The sequence below is a fragment of the Mobula birostris genome, chromosome 3 (assembly GCF_030028105.1).
Source record: "Mobula birostris isolate sMobBir1 chromosome 3, sMobBir1.hap1, whole genome shotgun sequence".
In the NCBI taxonomy this organism is placed as follows: domain Eukaryota; kingdom Metazoa; phylum Chordata; class Chondrichthyes; order Myliobatiformes; family Myliobatidae; genus Mobula; species Mobula birostris.
In genome coordinates, this window is record NC_092372.1 from 49,099,956 (window position 1) to 49,117,669 (window position 17,714).

General features: G+C 38.3%; 1 protein-coding gene across 6 annotated transcripts in view; it reads left to right on the forward strand.

Annotated features, from left to right (window-relative positions):
- Positions 1 to 611: 611 nt before the first annotated feature.
- rgs7bpa (regulator of G protein signaling 7 binding protein a) overlaps positions 612 to 17,714 on the forward strand; it is a 70,733-nt gene continuing 53,630 nt past the window's right edge. For 2 of the 6 annotated variants that reach the window (XM_072252600.1, XM_072252601.1), the window contains exons 1-2: positions 632 to 1,187; positions 1,977 to 2,143. In XM_072252600.1, coding sequence (XP_072108701.1) covers positions 1,038 to 1,187; positions 1,977 to 2,143 — 317 coding nt within the window. In that variant the 5' untranslated portion in view covers positions 632 to 1,037. Of the gene's footprint in view, positions 1,188 to 1,411; positions 1,679 to 1,976; positions 2,144 to 2,421; positions 2,487 to 17,714 lie in introns of those variants that run through there. The other 4 variants (XM_072252605.1, XM_072252599.1, XM_072252603.1 and 1 more) reach the window with 4 other exon arrangements.

Here is a 17,714-nt window from a genome sequence, read left to right on the forward strand (position 1 = left end):
ATGAGCTCGTTACGGTATCAACTGTAGTATCAACAATAATATTTTTTCACACTGTTTCTCTTTTAGAATTTCTCAATATTTCTTTTCGGGAATAAGCATTTGTCTGAGGTTTTCATGTAACCACGCTATATAGAACAGGTGTGATATCGCATATTTTTTATTTCCTATTTGGCTTAATGGCGTGGTACTGTTAATGTACAACTGAAGCTTCGAGCAAAGCTTGTTTCTAAGGTAAAGGGAATGATTGTTTTACTGAAGTAAAGCGGAGTCACATCCTATACATGGAGGTAAATGCTTCGCGCCAAGGAAATCGTTCTATTTTATTGCCATGCCACTTGCCTTCCTAACATCTGAACGCGTCAGGGTTAAGACATCGTGTTGAGGTACTGCCGATGCCGTTTCATGTTTCCTTGGCTCGGTGTCGAAACAGCAAGATCCAGCTCTTGGCGTTGTATTAATATTCCTGTCCTATCAATTGTTGTGTCGCTATTCACGTCAGCCTGGCTGATTCCTGCGCTTCGCATTTTCACCAAGGTTAGAACAGCACAAAGGCCATTCGGAAATACTTACGATTAGAGAAAACGACTACAGCCACTTCCAACCCACCTGGAACCTTCGAATTTTTTGTTCCAAAAAAAAGTGAAATAAAAAACCGTTGTGACTGCCTACCCTGGGAGAATTAAAAGCGAGATCGTTCTCACATAAGATTTCTGCATTCGTCTAATTCTTAATGGAAACTCCTAAATCTTCGAGATGTGAATTTCTGCCCGATGAAATCATCATCCCAAACAGTATGGAGCATGTTAACATTAGGATATTTCGTCTGATCCTAGATAGTGGTGACTCTGAAGCATGTTGAAAGACGAAAGCCAGCGCCCGCTTTGCAGGCTCAATGTTATGTAGGAGAAGGGAAAGGGAAAAATAGAGAAAGCATCAATTTTCTTGCATTTTGAGAGCCCATTTCTTTCCCGGAGAGCGCGATCCGTTGCAACCTGCCTCACCCCGAGCGAAGACCATTTTATCTTGGATGTGTATGCATGAGTTCTGCACTGAATGGGCGCAAAACCGGCCCCAAGTCGCCCGGATCCATCCTTCACCTCGGGAAGGCGCAATACAGAGAAGCGGAGCGGAGAGGCAGCTCGGAGAGCGCCGCTAAGTCCTTCCGAGCACTGGACGAGTGTAGGATGGTAAGTACGAACTACTGAACACAGAACATTTAAAAATCCACATTGACACTCCCCTTTCCCCATCAAAACTACTTCCAATTTTGATCACGTGCAAATGCACAACCATATTTGTTAATGTGGAGCAATGGCCTGAATGCCTGACTGATGACTGAATGTCAGTGTTATTCTGACGCGTCTATTTATGGCACCGTCTTATCTATTCTATTGCATGTGAACTCCTTGCCTACTGAAGTGCTTTATTGAATACTAAGTGGTATTCCCGTGCCTAAAGACTCAAGTCCCTTCTCTCTGCGTTAACTAAAATCAACCTTGGCGTTTTAATTAAGTATCCATGTAAACAGAATTGTTTGTTATGGGTGTATCATTCTTAGAAAGAGCGAACATGTTTTCCTTTACCAACACGGTGCCGATTTACTGATCTTACACCAGAAACTAGTCAGACTTATTTGCCGTGGTTGCACTGATTTGCGGCTCAGATGGAAGCTGGACAGGTACAATTCATAGAGTTACATTTTTTAAGTATTTTAAGGGGTCGCGATTGTTGGTGCAGTGGTAATGTTGCTATTTATTCGCTGTATTATAGGACGGGAGTGTATGCATACACAATAATGCATTTTCGCAGATGAAGTGTATGACTGTCCCACGACTGACCTTCAGATTTTCTTTCCAGTTTAAGTAGTAGCCAGTGCCGATCTTTAATTTTTTTCCGAATCTTATTCCGCCGCTCTCTTTTTTAGAGAAACTATAGCAAACTCTTCAAGGCAATGACCAAGAGATTTTTTTTTTCAGATGGTGCAAGACTTCAACACCCAAGTTGCCCTTTACCGTGAACTGGTCATTTCCATTGGAGATGCCTCCGTGGATTGTCCGTCCTTGCGATCTGAAATGCAGAAGACGCGGACCAAGGGTTGTGAGATGGCACAAAGCGCACATCAAAAGCTCTCCGCAATCTCGGGGTGAGTGAGCTCTAAACCGAAGTCGTCTTCTCAAACATCAACTCTGAACTTTGTGAACAAACTTGCCGATAGAGGATGTTTATATCAAATGTTGACTACGCGATACCCATTAACCCCTGAACATATTCTAAAGCTTTACCATTTAATAGTTTTATTACAGAATGATTTGCACTTAAATCGAGTCACCGTTATTTCAACTAGCAAATTACGTCTCTGTTCCCCTTTCGAATGCCAACTTCCCCCTGGAGAAGTTGAACCTTCCGTAGTCGGTCACACTTTTGCTACGTGCATTGCACTCAAACAGAACGCCGGCATCTCCCGAAGTATGAAATTTACAGTGTATGTAAGTGGCGAAGTGACAATTATTTTCTCCCGGCGGATATTATAATTGTTGTGCAAGCAAACATGGCTGACCCAGTCCCAGATTTACCAGCATTGAATTGCAATTTTGTTGTAACTTCTTGAATTCTATACTGTGCGACCTCCAAAAGCAAGCCGTGGAGGTATTTCAGTGTTTCATGAGTCAATTGAACTTCATTTGTAAATTTCAGATAGGATCCCGTTTGCTTTTTCTACTTGCCCCACAGATACTAAGAACGCCGATACCAAATGAAAGGAAAACTGTAAGCGTCTCCGCCTTACTAGTTGGGTGGCTACTCTTGAAAAGACTCGTGAAAAAACCGCTGAATTAACAGGATTCACTTCGGCAGCTGACTCTCCCCTTCCCCCTGTCTAATATTTTGAAGTTACGCTTTGGTTTTCATTTGATAAGAAGTCATATTTCCAATTCTGAGGAAATTTGTAACAAAGCAAGTTGTTGCTAACTTCTATAAATAGAGGAAAGATTAGCAACTTTTTTTAAAGATGAATAACAGTGAACTCGGTTGCTTGTTGAAATATTTTGTACAAACCTGATCATTCCTATAGAGACATGATTTGGGCATTATGAGGAATGAGGGGCTGGTTACGGTTGTGTTAGTCATATCAGCAGAACAGAACTGAGAAGAGTCTGACTGTTTAGTGGGTAATTTCCATTTTCTTTCTGTTGATTTACAATGGAGAAAATCTTAGAATGAGCACTTTAAGTCCCTTTGCTGTGGGTTCACTTCGTACTCCTGCCAACATTAATTTCACCCCATCCGGTTGAACTACTATGAGAAATTACATTTTCAGGAAATAAAAACCTCTGGCCAGCCATTCAAAATGGATGAGTAGAAAGTTTGAACCAGATCTGAACACAGTCAAGTTGTGTGTTTGTGTCCCCACGATATAAGCAAGAAGAGATACACAAATGACCAACTGGGGCCAATGGTTAAATTACCATTTAATAATTTAACCTATGATTAGATAATTAACTTTTAACAGTTAAATACTAATTCTCCTGGAATATATGCTGAAAGAGACTGCTTCTTAGTCTCTTTCAAGAAATTTTTGCTTCCTGACTGGCCACAGGAATAGTACCAGAATATTGGAGGAGGGCATATATTACTCTTTTGTTCAAGAAAGGTAAGAGGAATAATCCTGGGGATTTCAGACCAGTGATCCTTACATCAGTGGTGGGCATACTACTGGAGAGGATTCTTAGGTACGGGATTATTAGGCATTTAGAGAAACATTATCTGATTAGGGATAGTCAGACTGGCTTTGTGATGGGCAGGTCATGCCTCATAAGCCTGAATGAATTCTTCAAGGAACTGACAACTAATTGATAAAGGTAGTGCAGTGGATATGACATATATGTATTTTAGTACACTGTTCAACAGGGCTTTCTGTGGTAGGCTTTTTCAGAAAGTCAGGAGGCAAGGGATGAATGGAAACTTGGCTGTGTGGATTCAGAATTGGCTTGCCCCCAGCAGGCAGAGTGAACTATTATATGGAGCATGTCCTATGACGAAAGGTTGTGCGAGCTGGGGCTTTAGTCTTTGGAGGAAATAAGGATGAGAGGTGACTTGATAGAGGTGTATAAGATGAAAAGAGGCATAGTTTGAGTGGACAGCCAGTACTTGCTTTTCCTAGGGCAGAAATTGATAATATGAGAAGGCATCATCTTCAGGTGATTGGCACAAAGTATAGGGGAGGGATGCCAGAAGTAGGATTTTTATACAGATACTGGTGGATATGTGGAACATGCTGCTATAGGTGGTGGCTAAGGGCAATTAAAAGACTCTTAGATCTGAACATGGATAAAAGAAAAATGGAGGGCTGTGTGGAAAGAAAGCATTAGATTGATTTTGGAGTAGATTAAAAGGTCATCTCAGCTCCATGGGCCAAAGGGCCTATATTATGCATTTTGTTCTATGTTCTTAATCTTACTGCCAGTCTGTCTTTGTTCTGGCATAAACTTAACCTCTGCTCAAATGTTAATCTGCAGTTTAGGATTCATACCAAACTGCAAATTTAGTAAAAAGTAGAAATACTACATCAGAGAGTTGTTAGGTGGCTGCAATGCCATTTATTTGGTTGGGGAGCTGATTTTTTTGAAGATGTTAAAACATTCACATGATTCACTGCTGAATATGGTTTAAATCAGCCAGACAACAACTACAATGTTGTATGTAGGTATTGGATGATGACATACACAAGCTTTGGTGTCATTTCCCTTCTCTCTTCTCTTTAAGTTGTTTAACACCATTCATTGTTCAAGAAATTGACAGACAATTGTCAATGCTTATTGAGCCTTCATTAGTGTTGTCAAGCCAGAATCCCAGTTGCCTATTACAGTGGTTCCAGTAGAAACTTTAAAATCCAAGCCAGTTTCTATCAAAGAATTCTCCTAGGTCCTCAGTTAACGTTTTTGTCTCAGGTTGCCACAATCATTAAAAATATGTTCATTCATCTCACATCTGTTTGTGTATTGTCACTGGCACTGTATTCTGTATAACAATTTTGGAAAATAATTTATTGTGTAATGTCTGGAAGTACTTCACTTAAAGCCTTGTGCACAAAAGTTTAGACCAGGGCAATACAGAGGGTAGGCTGAACTGATAGAAGAGCTGTTTTTTATAGTAGGTGTAAAATTAACTTTATTTTCTCCCTCAAGTGAATACTCAGGATTCCAAAGAATAAGAGAAATATCCTTAGTATCCAATCCATTTTTCCATCAACCAACAACACAAAAGCAGATTATCACGTTGTTATTTGTGTGGATTTATCGTGTAGAACTTGGCTGTTGAATTTCCATATTACACAGAGATTACATTGAATAGCTGGGAACTGAGATTGTGAAATTTATAATATGATTATGACCTTTTTAATTTTTTTTACCAAAGCCACTAACAAGTAGTAGCTTTAATTAAAAGAAATATATAGAGACAGAAGTTGAAGTTGTTAAATGATCTTTTTTATTCAAAAAGAATCCTGTTGGTGCCATCTTGATATAAAGATTTAATTTTCAGCATTGTACAATCACAGATCTTTGAACATATGTTTTACATACACCTCCATGATGATGTGGGTGATCTAAAATTGGCTACTTCTAGTGCTGCAATGGAATTTGAGACCATGGACATTATACACCGGATCAAGACTGGACTCAAAAATATGCTCATTGAATTTCCCTCTATTTCTGTAGTAAACATAAGAGGCTGAAGATCTAAACACAGTGAAATTGAGAATTTGCATTTCTGCTCTCTGCATTTGACATTGCATGCAGGAATTATGCAAGTTTCCCTTCCATCAAATTTCATTGTGCCCATTCATTGCCCTTCTTATGGAAACTGTCCTACAGAGCTCCATCAGACTTTCCTACAGCAGAATATGCATATGACTTTGTCTTTTGAGTGCCTATGCCAGCTGTGCTCTTACCCTGATTACATGAGCCAAATACAAATTATGTCTCCAAACTATCCTCTTATTTATACTGCATCTGTAGCTGAACTGATGGCTGTGTATATCAGATGAAGTGGTGGTGTGACTTCTTGCTTCTCCAAATCTACCTTGCCAGGTTGAATTTCTTATTTGTAAAGGGGGACAAGATAATGTAATTGTAATTCTCTGCAACTTTTAAATTAAAAAGTTTATGGAATGAGGAGGAATGGGATATGAGAAAGCAGATCAGATATGAAAATTCCAGCTTCTGTTATTTCAGATCAACTGCTAAGCAGGGCTTCAGACATGGTCTTTCCACTACTGGCCATTGTACTTTTGGGGAATAAGCACTTGCAGTCATATCAGCACCCCCTGCCCCACCAGATTAGCTTTGCTAGTTCCTTTTGCATGCCAGCTTATCATGCTACAGAGGGACAAATCTGTTGTTAAATAATATCTAAAAACATGAACATTATTAATTATAAAAAACTGTCAGCTTTGATTAAGTGTCTATGGGTACATGTTGTGGAAGTTATATGTGCTAAGTGAAATGAACTTAGGAATGTTACTTTCAAGCTCAGAGCGATAGAAATTGATCTAAAATGTGCTGCTAATTAGCCTATCATTCTGCACCATAAAAGATGAGAATACATATTGTGTGCATCAGACCTCTCAATTGTCCCTGGACTCGTTAAGGCATTCTATGAGTTTCTGATCTATGGACTGGATAGACCATAACACCACAAGACCATAACACGAGCGAGTAGACTTGGGTCATTTGGCCCATCGAGTCTGCTCTGCCACTCCATCATGGCTGATTTATTAGCCCTCTCAACCCCATTCTCCTGGCTTCTATCTGTAACCTTTAACTCCCTGCCTAAGCAAGAACCTATCAACCTCTGCTTTAAATATACCCAATGACTTATCCTCCTGTCTGTGGTAATGAATTCCACAGATTCACTATCCTCTGGCTAGAGAAATTCTTCCTCATCTCTGTCCTAAATGGACATCACTGTATTCTGAGGTTGAGTCCTCTTGTCCTAGACTTCCTCCTCTATAAGAAACATCCTGTCCACATCCACTATATCTAGGCCTTTCAATATTAGATAAGTTGAAATGAGATCTCCCTTCATTGTTCTAAGCACCAGTGAATACAGGTCTAGAGCCATCCAACATACATTATACATTAATCCTTTCATTCCTGGAATCATTGTCATGAATCTCCTCTGGACCCTCTCCAATACCAGCATGTCTTTTCTCAGATAAGGGAGCCAAAACTTCACATGAAACCACATAAGTGTGGTTTGACTAATGTCTTCTAAAGCCTCAGGATTTCATCCTTATATTTATATCATAGTCCTCTTGAAATGAATGCTAACATTGTATTTGCCTTCCTTACCATCAGCTCAAACTGCAAGTTAACCTTTAAGGAATCCTGCATGAGGACTCCCAGGACCCTTTTTACCTCTGATTTCCAAATTTTCTCTCCACTTACAAAATAGTCTACACCTTTATTTCTTCTACCAAAGTCCATGATCATACACTTCCTTAAACTACATTCCACCTGCCACTTCTTTGCCTATTTTCCCGATCTGGCTAAGTCCTTCTACAGACTCCCTGCTTCCTCAACACTATCTGCCTCCCCAGCTACCTTCATATCGTCTGCAAACTTGGCCACAAAGTCATCAATTCCATCATCCAAATCATTCCCAACATCAACCTCTGCAGAACACCAATAGTTAATAAGAATCAACCTGGAAAAGCCCCCTTTATTCCCACTCTTTGCTTCCTGCCAGTCATCCAAACTTCTCACCCATGCTAGTATCTTTCCTTTAATACATAGGGTCTTATCTTGTTAAACAGCCTTATTTGTTGCACTTTATGAAAAGCCTTCTGAGAATCCAAGTAAATAACATTCACTGACACTTCTTTGTCTATCCTGCCTGCTATTTCCTCAAAGAATTCCAACAGACTTGTCAGGCAAGATTTCCCCTTACTGACTACCCCATGTTGACTTTTGCCTATTTTATCATGTGCCTCCAAGAACCCCAAAGCCTCATCCTTAATACTGGACTCCAATATCTTCCCAAACACTGAAGCTAGGCTAACTGGCCTATAATTTCCTTCCTTCTGCCTCACAACCCCTCCCCTTAGAGAGTGGAGTGACATTTGCAATTTTCCAGTCCTCCAGAACCATGCCAGAATCTTGTGATTATTGAAAGATCATTACTAATGCCTCCACAATCTCTTCACCTACCTCTTTCAGAGCCTTAGGATGTAGTCTTTCTGGTCCAGGTGACTTATCTACCTTCAGACTTTTCAGCTTCCCAAGCACCTTCTTCTTAGTAATATCAACTACACTCACTTCTGCCCCCTGACACTCTCGAATTTACAGATGCATTCGGCTTTACATCTGCCATAACTGTCATATCTTTTGAATGGGAAGATCAACTTTCATTTAAAAAATAAGCTCAGCTGTTATTCTTTGCTTCCATTTCACTGAATGCTTATGCTTTTAATGAATTGACAAGGTATTAATTTGCTTAAAATATGTATACATTTTTAAATTTATCTTATTCTTGTTTAATACTTTAGGTTTTTTAGTGAACAATGAAACATACTGGTCTGAGCATTTCAGGAGTTCAGCAGAATGTGGAATTTGAAAATGCATTAGTCAGAGATGTGAGGTCTTTGAAGTTTTTGTGGTGTGGATCCAGGTGCATGGGGCTTGATACTTCACATTGACCTACATTACTATCCAGGCTTACTGCCATCTGAGACCATCACATCTCTCCTGCTCTTTATTCCCCAACAAGGTCTCTGGTTCTGTGGTGGAAAATCTTGGGAACTACATTCGTCCATATAGTGTCATTATAATGTACATAGTATTCCATATGTGACAGAATTCCACAACAGTCTGCACCACCTTCCTTAGGCACACCTTTACATGGCACAGCTGGTTGTTCATTTTGCTGACTACCCTTATCTGATGTTAGCCAATATTGTGTACAATTCTGGTTGTCAGACTATAGGAAGGATGTGATTGCACGAGAAAGGATGGAAAACACATTTGTCAGGATGTTGCCTATGATGAAGCATTTCAGTTGTAAGAAGAGACTAGATATGCTGGGGTTGTAAAGGAAGCTGAGGGGAATCCTGATAGAGGTATACAAGATTATGAGAGGCATAGATAGGATAAGTACTAAGAAACTTCTTCACACGGCAGAGGTATCTAAGACCAGAGGGCATTGATATAAGGTGAGGAACAAAAGATTCAGAGGGCATCTGAAGGTTTTTTTTTAACTGGATCGTGTTTGCAAACTGTAAAATCATTGTCTGAGAAAGCTGTGTAGACAGCTACTCTTATAATATTTAAGAAGCATCTGGAGGAGCATTTGAATCACCAAGGTATAGTAGGTTATGGACCAATTGCTAGTAAATGGAATTGGTACAGACAGATACTTGATGATCAGCATGCGTATTTTGGGCCTAAGGCCTATTTCTATCTTGTATAATTCTGTGACTTCACAGTTTAGATCTACTGCTGAGGTGTGTGGCCACTGAGCAGCATGATTAGCATGTTTGTATGCTACAGTTTTATTAATTAACAAAGAGCGAAAATTTGGAGTTTTACTTGTAGTCGAAGCAACAGATATATGATAATCCTGTTTCAAGATCCCCATGTCCAGTTTCTGAGACTAAATTCAAAGCCTTATATCATGTTTAATCCATTGTGCAAGTTATTCCCTTGTGCAGACAGATTTTAGCATTAAATGATTTTCTTTGAAGGCTGAAATGTTTCTCCAAAATTTTCAGTAATATTTTGGGGAAGTATTATAATTTGTTTCCTTTGCATATTTAATAAGGAAGTTAATATTCTGCAAATTGCAGCAGAACAATAAAATTGATTTATTTTATCAGTATTTAGGTCATTTTTTTTCTTTAGTTCACCCACAATGCTCAGCCACTAACATATTTCCCCAGTTGATCATCTTGTTGATGTCTTCTGGGCTAATACATGAAGAATAACCATTTGGCAAAGTACTTAAATGGAAGTGTGCATTTGTACTGCAACACCATTAAGAACAGAAAAAATGAGAAAGTAGGAAAAGCAGAATCAAGAATATTAATGATTCATCAGTTCGTCCTCTAATGTATTCAAATATGGACAGAATCAAATTCATTCATGAAATTACACACGCTGATCTAGACTATTAATACTTTAATATGTTTTCCCACAAAGGAAAGAGAAAAATGTGCATTTAGATATGGGTACTGGAGTGTCCATATGCTGATAATATATATCAGCCAATTTTGTGTATCTATACTCTTAAGAAAAAAGTTGGCCTTCTAATTTGAGTTGAAGCTGTATGATCAAGAGAGTTTTTAGAAAAAAAATATCAATATAAAATATGTCAATTATATGTCAATCAAGATATCAGACTCTGGTGTTGTTCTTAGAGCAGGGAGCATTAATATGGGAACTGCTGGATATGTTCAAATTTTTGAAGTATTTTTATCTAAGCTTAAACTGTTTCTATAGCAGGTTAGTTGATAATTGGCAGCAGAATCAGAGAAAGAACGAGAAACATTTTAATTATGCAGTGAGTTTTTTGATCTAGCATGCTCTGTCAAAACAGTGATGAAAGTAAACTCAAAAATATATTTCCAAAGGATAATTAGGTAGTTACTTGGTAAAGGAACTTATGGGATTATGCAATATTATAATGGTGCTTTCTAAGCATTGGCATGAGCGAGAAGTTGTCAAGAGGTATACTTGCTAAAATTATCAATTTCTGTTTTTAACCCTTGGATTATAAGATTACTTTACTCATGTCATGAAATCAAATTCCGCATCCTAAATTTTCATAAGTTTAATATTATCATTTTCCATTGTTATTATTTTATCCCTAAAGAGTTATAATTTGGAGATAATAGCCCAGAATACATTGGGAGCAGCAAGTTCTCTGTATTCATTGCTAATATATCTATTGGCAGGAACTTCCAGAAAGAAGCTGGCTCTGACCTGATTGTTGTGAGCTTCCTCAGGAACTTAACTCCTGATAATCAAGTTCACAGAAATGTCTTACACCTGGAGAAGTGTGCCACTTTCCTATCTCCTGATTCCTAACCAAACCAGATTTCAAACCTGTTTGAATGTTTGTGAATCTCTTTGACATCAACAATTATCAAAAATATTTTAAAATATTATTGAAACAATATTCAATGACTAAAGGGTCACAAGAAAATAAGACACCTAAACCCCCTAGAAAGGGCATAAAAGTAATCATGTAAATATTTTCTAATTAACTCATTTTAATGACCTATATAAATTACTCAAACACAATAAATTCTGCAGATTCTGAAAATCCAAAGCAACACACTCAAAATGCTGGAGGAATTCAGCTGAATAAACAATCGACATTTTGGGCCGAGACCCTACTTCTGGACTGGAACGGAAGGGGGAAGATGGCAGAATTAAAAGATGGGGGGTAGGAAAGGAGGATAGCTAGAAGGTGGTAGGTAGGAAAGATAAAGGGCTGGAGAGGAAGGAATTGGATAGGAGAGGATAGTAGACCATAAGAGAAAAGGAAGGAGGAAGCGACCTGGGGGAGGTGATAGGCAGCCTCCTCTACATTGGTGAGACCTGTTCAACACTGGGGGACCTAGCTTCCCTGCTGAGTTCCTCCAGTATTTTCTGTGTGTTGGTTTATATAAATGACTTGAAACTTAACCTCTCACTCATAGGATATTTGTGGAGAAACTGCAAAAAGATGACACGCTGCTTCTGGACTCAATGGAGATTCTAATACAGGAGCAGAGTTAGAAAGGCAAGCATTTGTTTGTAAGTCAGTCATTGGCATGTTCTCCCACTCCTTTCCTAATACTGTAGTCAATAGGGAAATATCAGAAGAGCAACAGTTATTCATTCTTTATGATAATCTAATGACTGTCAATATTTTCCTCGCAAATCCTATGAACGTCATCATCAAATCCTACATACAGAAATAGTCTGTGGATTTATTATTTGTGATTCTGAAACTAATAATCCAGTGTCCCCTTTTCTGATAGGAATTCAGTAAGCCATTGTGTTATTTTTTGAATTGCTTTTAAAAATCTGGCTCATTAGGGCTGGAAATTTGTTCACAATTAGATTGTTCCCTTACTACAAGTAGGTTTGTTAAATTTCTGCTGTAAGTCTTAACTTTGAACTTTCTTCTATGACCACTAACTCACTGCCCAAATGCATGATTCTAAATTCACCACACTTCTACACATTTTAAATGCTCTGTTTCCTGCTTATCTTCTTCAGAATGTGAACTGCTGAGACATAACTTTCCTCGTAAATGTCTGTTTAGTTTGAAGTAACAGGAATGAATCTTATTGTCTCTCATTATCCAATAATATTTCACCTTTCATAGAATACAAAGAATAAAACTAAAAATATATTCCAGAAGTTGCCTCTTAAATATATCTGCAAATTTTAATTTTCTTCAGATCTTTCATTAACCAATATAGAAACTATTGTACCAAAATCTTAGTTCAATCAGCACTGGTGATGAGGTGGAACTAGTGCAGCCCAAACCATCTTGCTAAATCCCAAATTACATTGTAGTAGTGAGGATGTCCAATTTATTACATGCTCTTTTATCAAAATAGGCACGTTTTGCTTTTTGTAAATAATCCAATGGCCTTCTCTTTCCAGTGTGTTTAAGGAATTCTTTGATTTTATACCATTTTATGATTGTATCTGCATTCCATTTAGTTTCTCTTTTCAGGTGTAACCCTAGGTTCAGCTAGATGCTTAATCTAGGGGAAGACAGCCCCCAGCCTGGTCGAACTTGAGAAACCTTGTTTAGGTGGATGCTGCGTGATGTGTTCCCCTGTTACAAATCAGTACCACAAAATAACAAACAGTACAAAGTATGTTATTAAACAATTGAGTTTTATAATTCTCAATTTACTGTAGAGTTAGTAAAGAAAACAAAAAAAGAGCCCATTCTCATGAAACAGTCCAATGTGCAACATTGGAGCTCACTGTTGTCCTGTCTGTTTGTTCTCCATTGATTTCCCCCCCCCGGGTGTTGACTCCTGACCCTATTCCAAGTTCACTCTATCCTGCAGTCTACAACTTCCCCATTCTGGCATCTTCTCTCTCCATCTTCCGCTGAACAAAAGACTGCAAAACCTTCGCTCGGGCACACAAGAAAGATAAGCATCTCCCTTCATTGGCCAGCACGCATTCCAAAGCCCCCGTTATCTCTAGTCATAACCCAAACACTGCGCTACAGAGAAACCAGCAGAGAAACCTTTCCCAGGTCTTTGAAAAGATATTTTTCTGGCCATCAACTCAGCTTGGTTCTGTGGTTTCCATTGTATGGTTGCTTCCCTACTTGTCAGGGTTTGTTTGATACACTTTCTGTTTAATTACTTCTTTGCATATATGTTTTGCTGCCCTCTTTGGGTTCAAATATTATTGAGCTAACAAAACATGTTTTGTTAATACTTGAGGAAAAGTTACTTTATTATTTGAGTGTTAAATATCAATAAAGAAACATTTACAGAAGTATATTGTAAAAGCTGCGTAAGTTATGGATATGCAAAATGATTTTTGCATGAAGCCAACTCATAACAAAACAAAAATAGTCAAATCATTTCCTGTCCCAATGTATAATTGAGAGGCTTTTCTAAAAAGAAAAATGTGTTTTGCTATGTAAAAGGCAAATGAAGGGTATTGTAACATGGTGTAAAACCTGACTTTCAGTTTACTATATCCAAGGTGTTATTGCAAGTTTAAGAGCTCCATCTATTGGAAGAAACTCAACTTTGGTAACAGACTTAAGAATGTGCTACTGAAATTTCTAATAATCTGAACACCTGCATGTTCCATTGAGGAGCAAGTTAACTTAATGTGGAAGTCGATTTGTTTCATATTGTGAAATCTCTGTAATTTTGCTCTTTATTTCAAATAAGCAATCTGCGAGGAAGTAAGTCATGACCGTTAATGGAATTTATTGTAGATTTTTGAAAATTGCATTGTTGTACTTCGGAAAAAATTTTATAAATAAACATACTTGCCATGGTTATAAATTATAGTTTATATGTTAAGTAATTTACCAATAAATGCAGATAGAAGCAGTAAATTCTTAGTAAGTGAATTCCTGAAATAAACAAATGTTTTATGTTTGCTTGGAAAGATGAGCCTTTTCCTAACAGAAATGACAGGTTTATATTCATAAATAAGTAAAGTAATATGAAAATTATAAATGTCAATGTGGCCAAAATTGTAAGTGCATCTTGTACACCACCTGCAGCCCTTTCAGCTTTATTCTTGCCCACATGCCTCTATTGTGCCTTTGTGAACAAATTAATCCAGTTTTTGCTACTTTCTCCATGGTAATTTCTGTATTCCTTGGGCTGTTTCTTTACCTGTGGTTTACTCAAGTAATCCCTTCACTAAATAATTTGCGTGGCTCAATCCCACTGTATAATTGTATGAATGGTATAACATGCTTCATTCTTATATGCACACGGTAGCCAAGTCGTTATTAAATAAAAAGAACAGCAATGTTGTTTATTTGTAGTTTAGTCAAAAAAACATAGCACAGTAACTTTCCCACACAACTTCTATTATAACAGCTATGCACATATGAATTACATAGTGAATTTTATTCTATAGAAAGAGAAATTGGCCTACTATTATGACTTTCCCTCCAATGATGCTGCCTGACCTTTTAGATGTTTACTTTCTGCTCCAGACTCCTGTATCTGCAGCCTCCAGTGTCTGCAGTAATTGAATTTGTTTTTTTTTCCGGTGATTGCAGCATTGATAAGATGAATATATTAACATGTTAACGTGAACGTAGGACACATTCATGTATTTCTCCCTCCATCTTGCATTTTGATATAGCTGTTAATCCATTTACAATATTGGGTTGGAATGCTCTGGTAACAGGCCAGTAGTAGTACCAAAGAGAACATCTGGCCAGCCGCAATGTGTGAGAAAGCCCTTTCTGACCTTCAGTGTCAACATACCATTATGAATAATTCATGAATGCTTCAGAGCACCACATACACCTACATCTCCCAACTCCTCTCTCAATCTACCACACCCTTAGCTAGAGATGCTTAATCCTGCTGCTTGGAAAAATCTTCTTTAGTTATCCATCATGGAAAAGTAATGATACAGATGTTATTGATGTTCATTGATCATGATAATTGGTAGCAACTAAGTTCTAGGAGGTATATGATCACAAAGTAAGATAAGAGACTCAATGGTTTGAAGCTCGTCAAGGAGGATTCTGCATAAACCAATCATTGTTTATCGCAAGGACAGGAATCCCAGGATTATAAACTTTTGAAGAAGTAACATTTGGTTAATGATTTTGATTTGAGTGAAAAAAGACTCCTTGTGAAAATACTTGATTGAAAAATTCTCACAGAGATAAAAGTGTGGTTTAGTGATTGAAGTGTAACTTGAAAGTGGAGGGTATAAAAAAGGAAACATTAAGATGAGTGAATTTCTAGGGCCTGATGGGATATATCCCAGGTTATTGAGGGAGGCAAGAGGTGAGATTGCCAGGTCTTTGATCAATATCTTTGTGTCTTCTCTAGCCGTAGACAAGGTTCTACAGGATTGGAAAGTAACTTTTGTTGTTATTCAAGAAGGCAAAGATTTAAAGATAATGACTTTAAAGATTAGTTTTATTTGTCACATGTACAGTAAAACATTTCGTAAAATGTATCATTTACATCAACGACTAAAACTGGGTGCTGTGGTTTCTATTCACAGTCCAAAGACTACTGTTTAGTGATCATTATAAATTGTCCTGTGATTAGGCCAGTGTTAAATGGGGGGGGAGGGTTGCTGGGCAGCCCCGCTCGTTGGGTCGGAAGGACCCGTTCCATGCTGTTTCTCTAAATAAAATAAAAATCAAGTAGAAGTACAGTCCGAGGATGTGCTGGGGCTAATCCACAGAGTCACCATGCTTTCAGTGCCAACATAGCATGCCCACAATTTACAAACCATAACCTGTACATCTTTGGAATGTGGAAGGAGACCAAAGCACCTGGAGAAAATCATTGCAGTCACCGTGAGAATGTACAAACTCTTAATAAACAGCTGCAGGAATTGAACCCCAATTTTCTAATTGATGGTGCTGTAAAGCATTATGCTTTAAGATAATTGGCAAGAGAATCCGAGAAAGCATGAGAAACTTTTCACTTATACAGTAAGTTTTTTGATCCAGTATGCACTGACTAAACAATGCACTAATAGTCTGTATGACAGTTTCCACCCCAATTACAGTCTGTAGCTCCCCAGAAGTGGCTGCACAAGTAGATAGAGTACAGAGGAAAGTGTATGGCATACTTGCCTTTATTAGTTGATGCATTGTGTTCAAGAGTCAGGAAGTTATGTCACAGCTTTATAAACTCTGGTTGGAACAAATCTGGAATTCTGCATTACAGGAAGAATGTGGAGTGGGTACAGATGAGGTTTCCCTGGTTGTAACTTGAGTGCTATAAGGTTCAAAGGTTCATTTATTATCAAAGTACAGTATACAACTCTGAAATTCTTCAATTCTCAGGATAGCCATGAAACCTAGAAAGAAAAGAAAGGCAGCGCAATCATCAATCCCTAAATCCCACCTCCCGGCAGAAAAAGACAAACAAAAACAAAACGGGCACATCAACGCCTAAATCCCTTTACCTACACAAAAAAAACAAACAAAGCAGATCAGGCACATTAACCCCCAAATTCCTCCTTCTGCACAAAAGTCAACACAAAGTGGATGAGACACATCAACCCCAAAGCCTTCCTCCCACACAAAAAAACAAACAAATTTTTTTATGCAGAAAGTGGTGAGTGAGTGGAATGCACTGCCGGCAACGGTGGTGGAGGCAGATACGATAAGGTCTTGTAAGAGACTTTTGGATAGGTACATGGAACTTAGAAAAATAGAGAGCTATGGGTAAGCCGAGTAATTTCTAGTAGGGACAAGTTTGGCACAACTTTGTGGGCTGAAGGGCCTATATTGTGCTGCAGGTTTTCTGTGTTTCTCAACAAAACAAATCAGGCACATCAGCCCCCAAGTCCCTCTTTCTGCACAAAAAAATGAACAAAATGAATGAGCCACATCAACCCCAGCCCCCCCACCCAAATCCCTCTTCCTGCACAAAAAAATGGTAAGATCAGATGAGAAAACAGAGAATATAAAAACTTTATGACTAAAAAATAGATTCTGTAGTCCAAAGTCCAAATCCAAAATGCAGAAAAACTCACAATGCAGGAAACAAAGAAGTGCCGAAAGTTGGACAAACTTGTGTTGCTTTGTCTAGAGCGGCTGAGGGGTCACTTGATAAAAGCTGATCAGATTATGAAAGGCATAGGTAGAGCAACCAGCTGATATAAATGTCTGATAATATAGGAATGCATTTCAGTTGAAATGGGAAAGTGCAAAGGAGATGTGCAGGACTTGGGTTTATATTAGTGATGGTAGTAGAGGCAAATACGACAGAGACACTTGAAAGACTCTTAGATAGGCACCTGAATACACTGAGAATGGAGGGATTAGACTATAAAACCATAAAATATAGGAGCAGAATTAGGCCATCAAGTCTGCTCTGCCATTTCATCATGGCCAATCCCAGGTCCCATTCAACCCCATATTCCTTCCCTCTCACTTCATGCCCCAACCAATCAGAAATCTATCAATTTAAGCTTTAACTATACCCATGGACTTGGCCTCCACGCAGTCTGTGC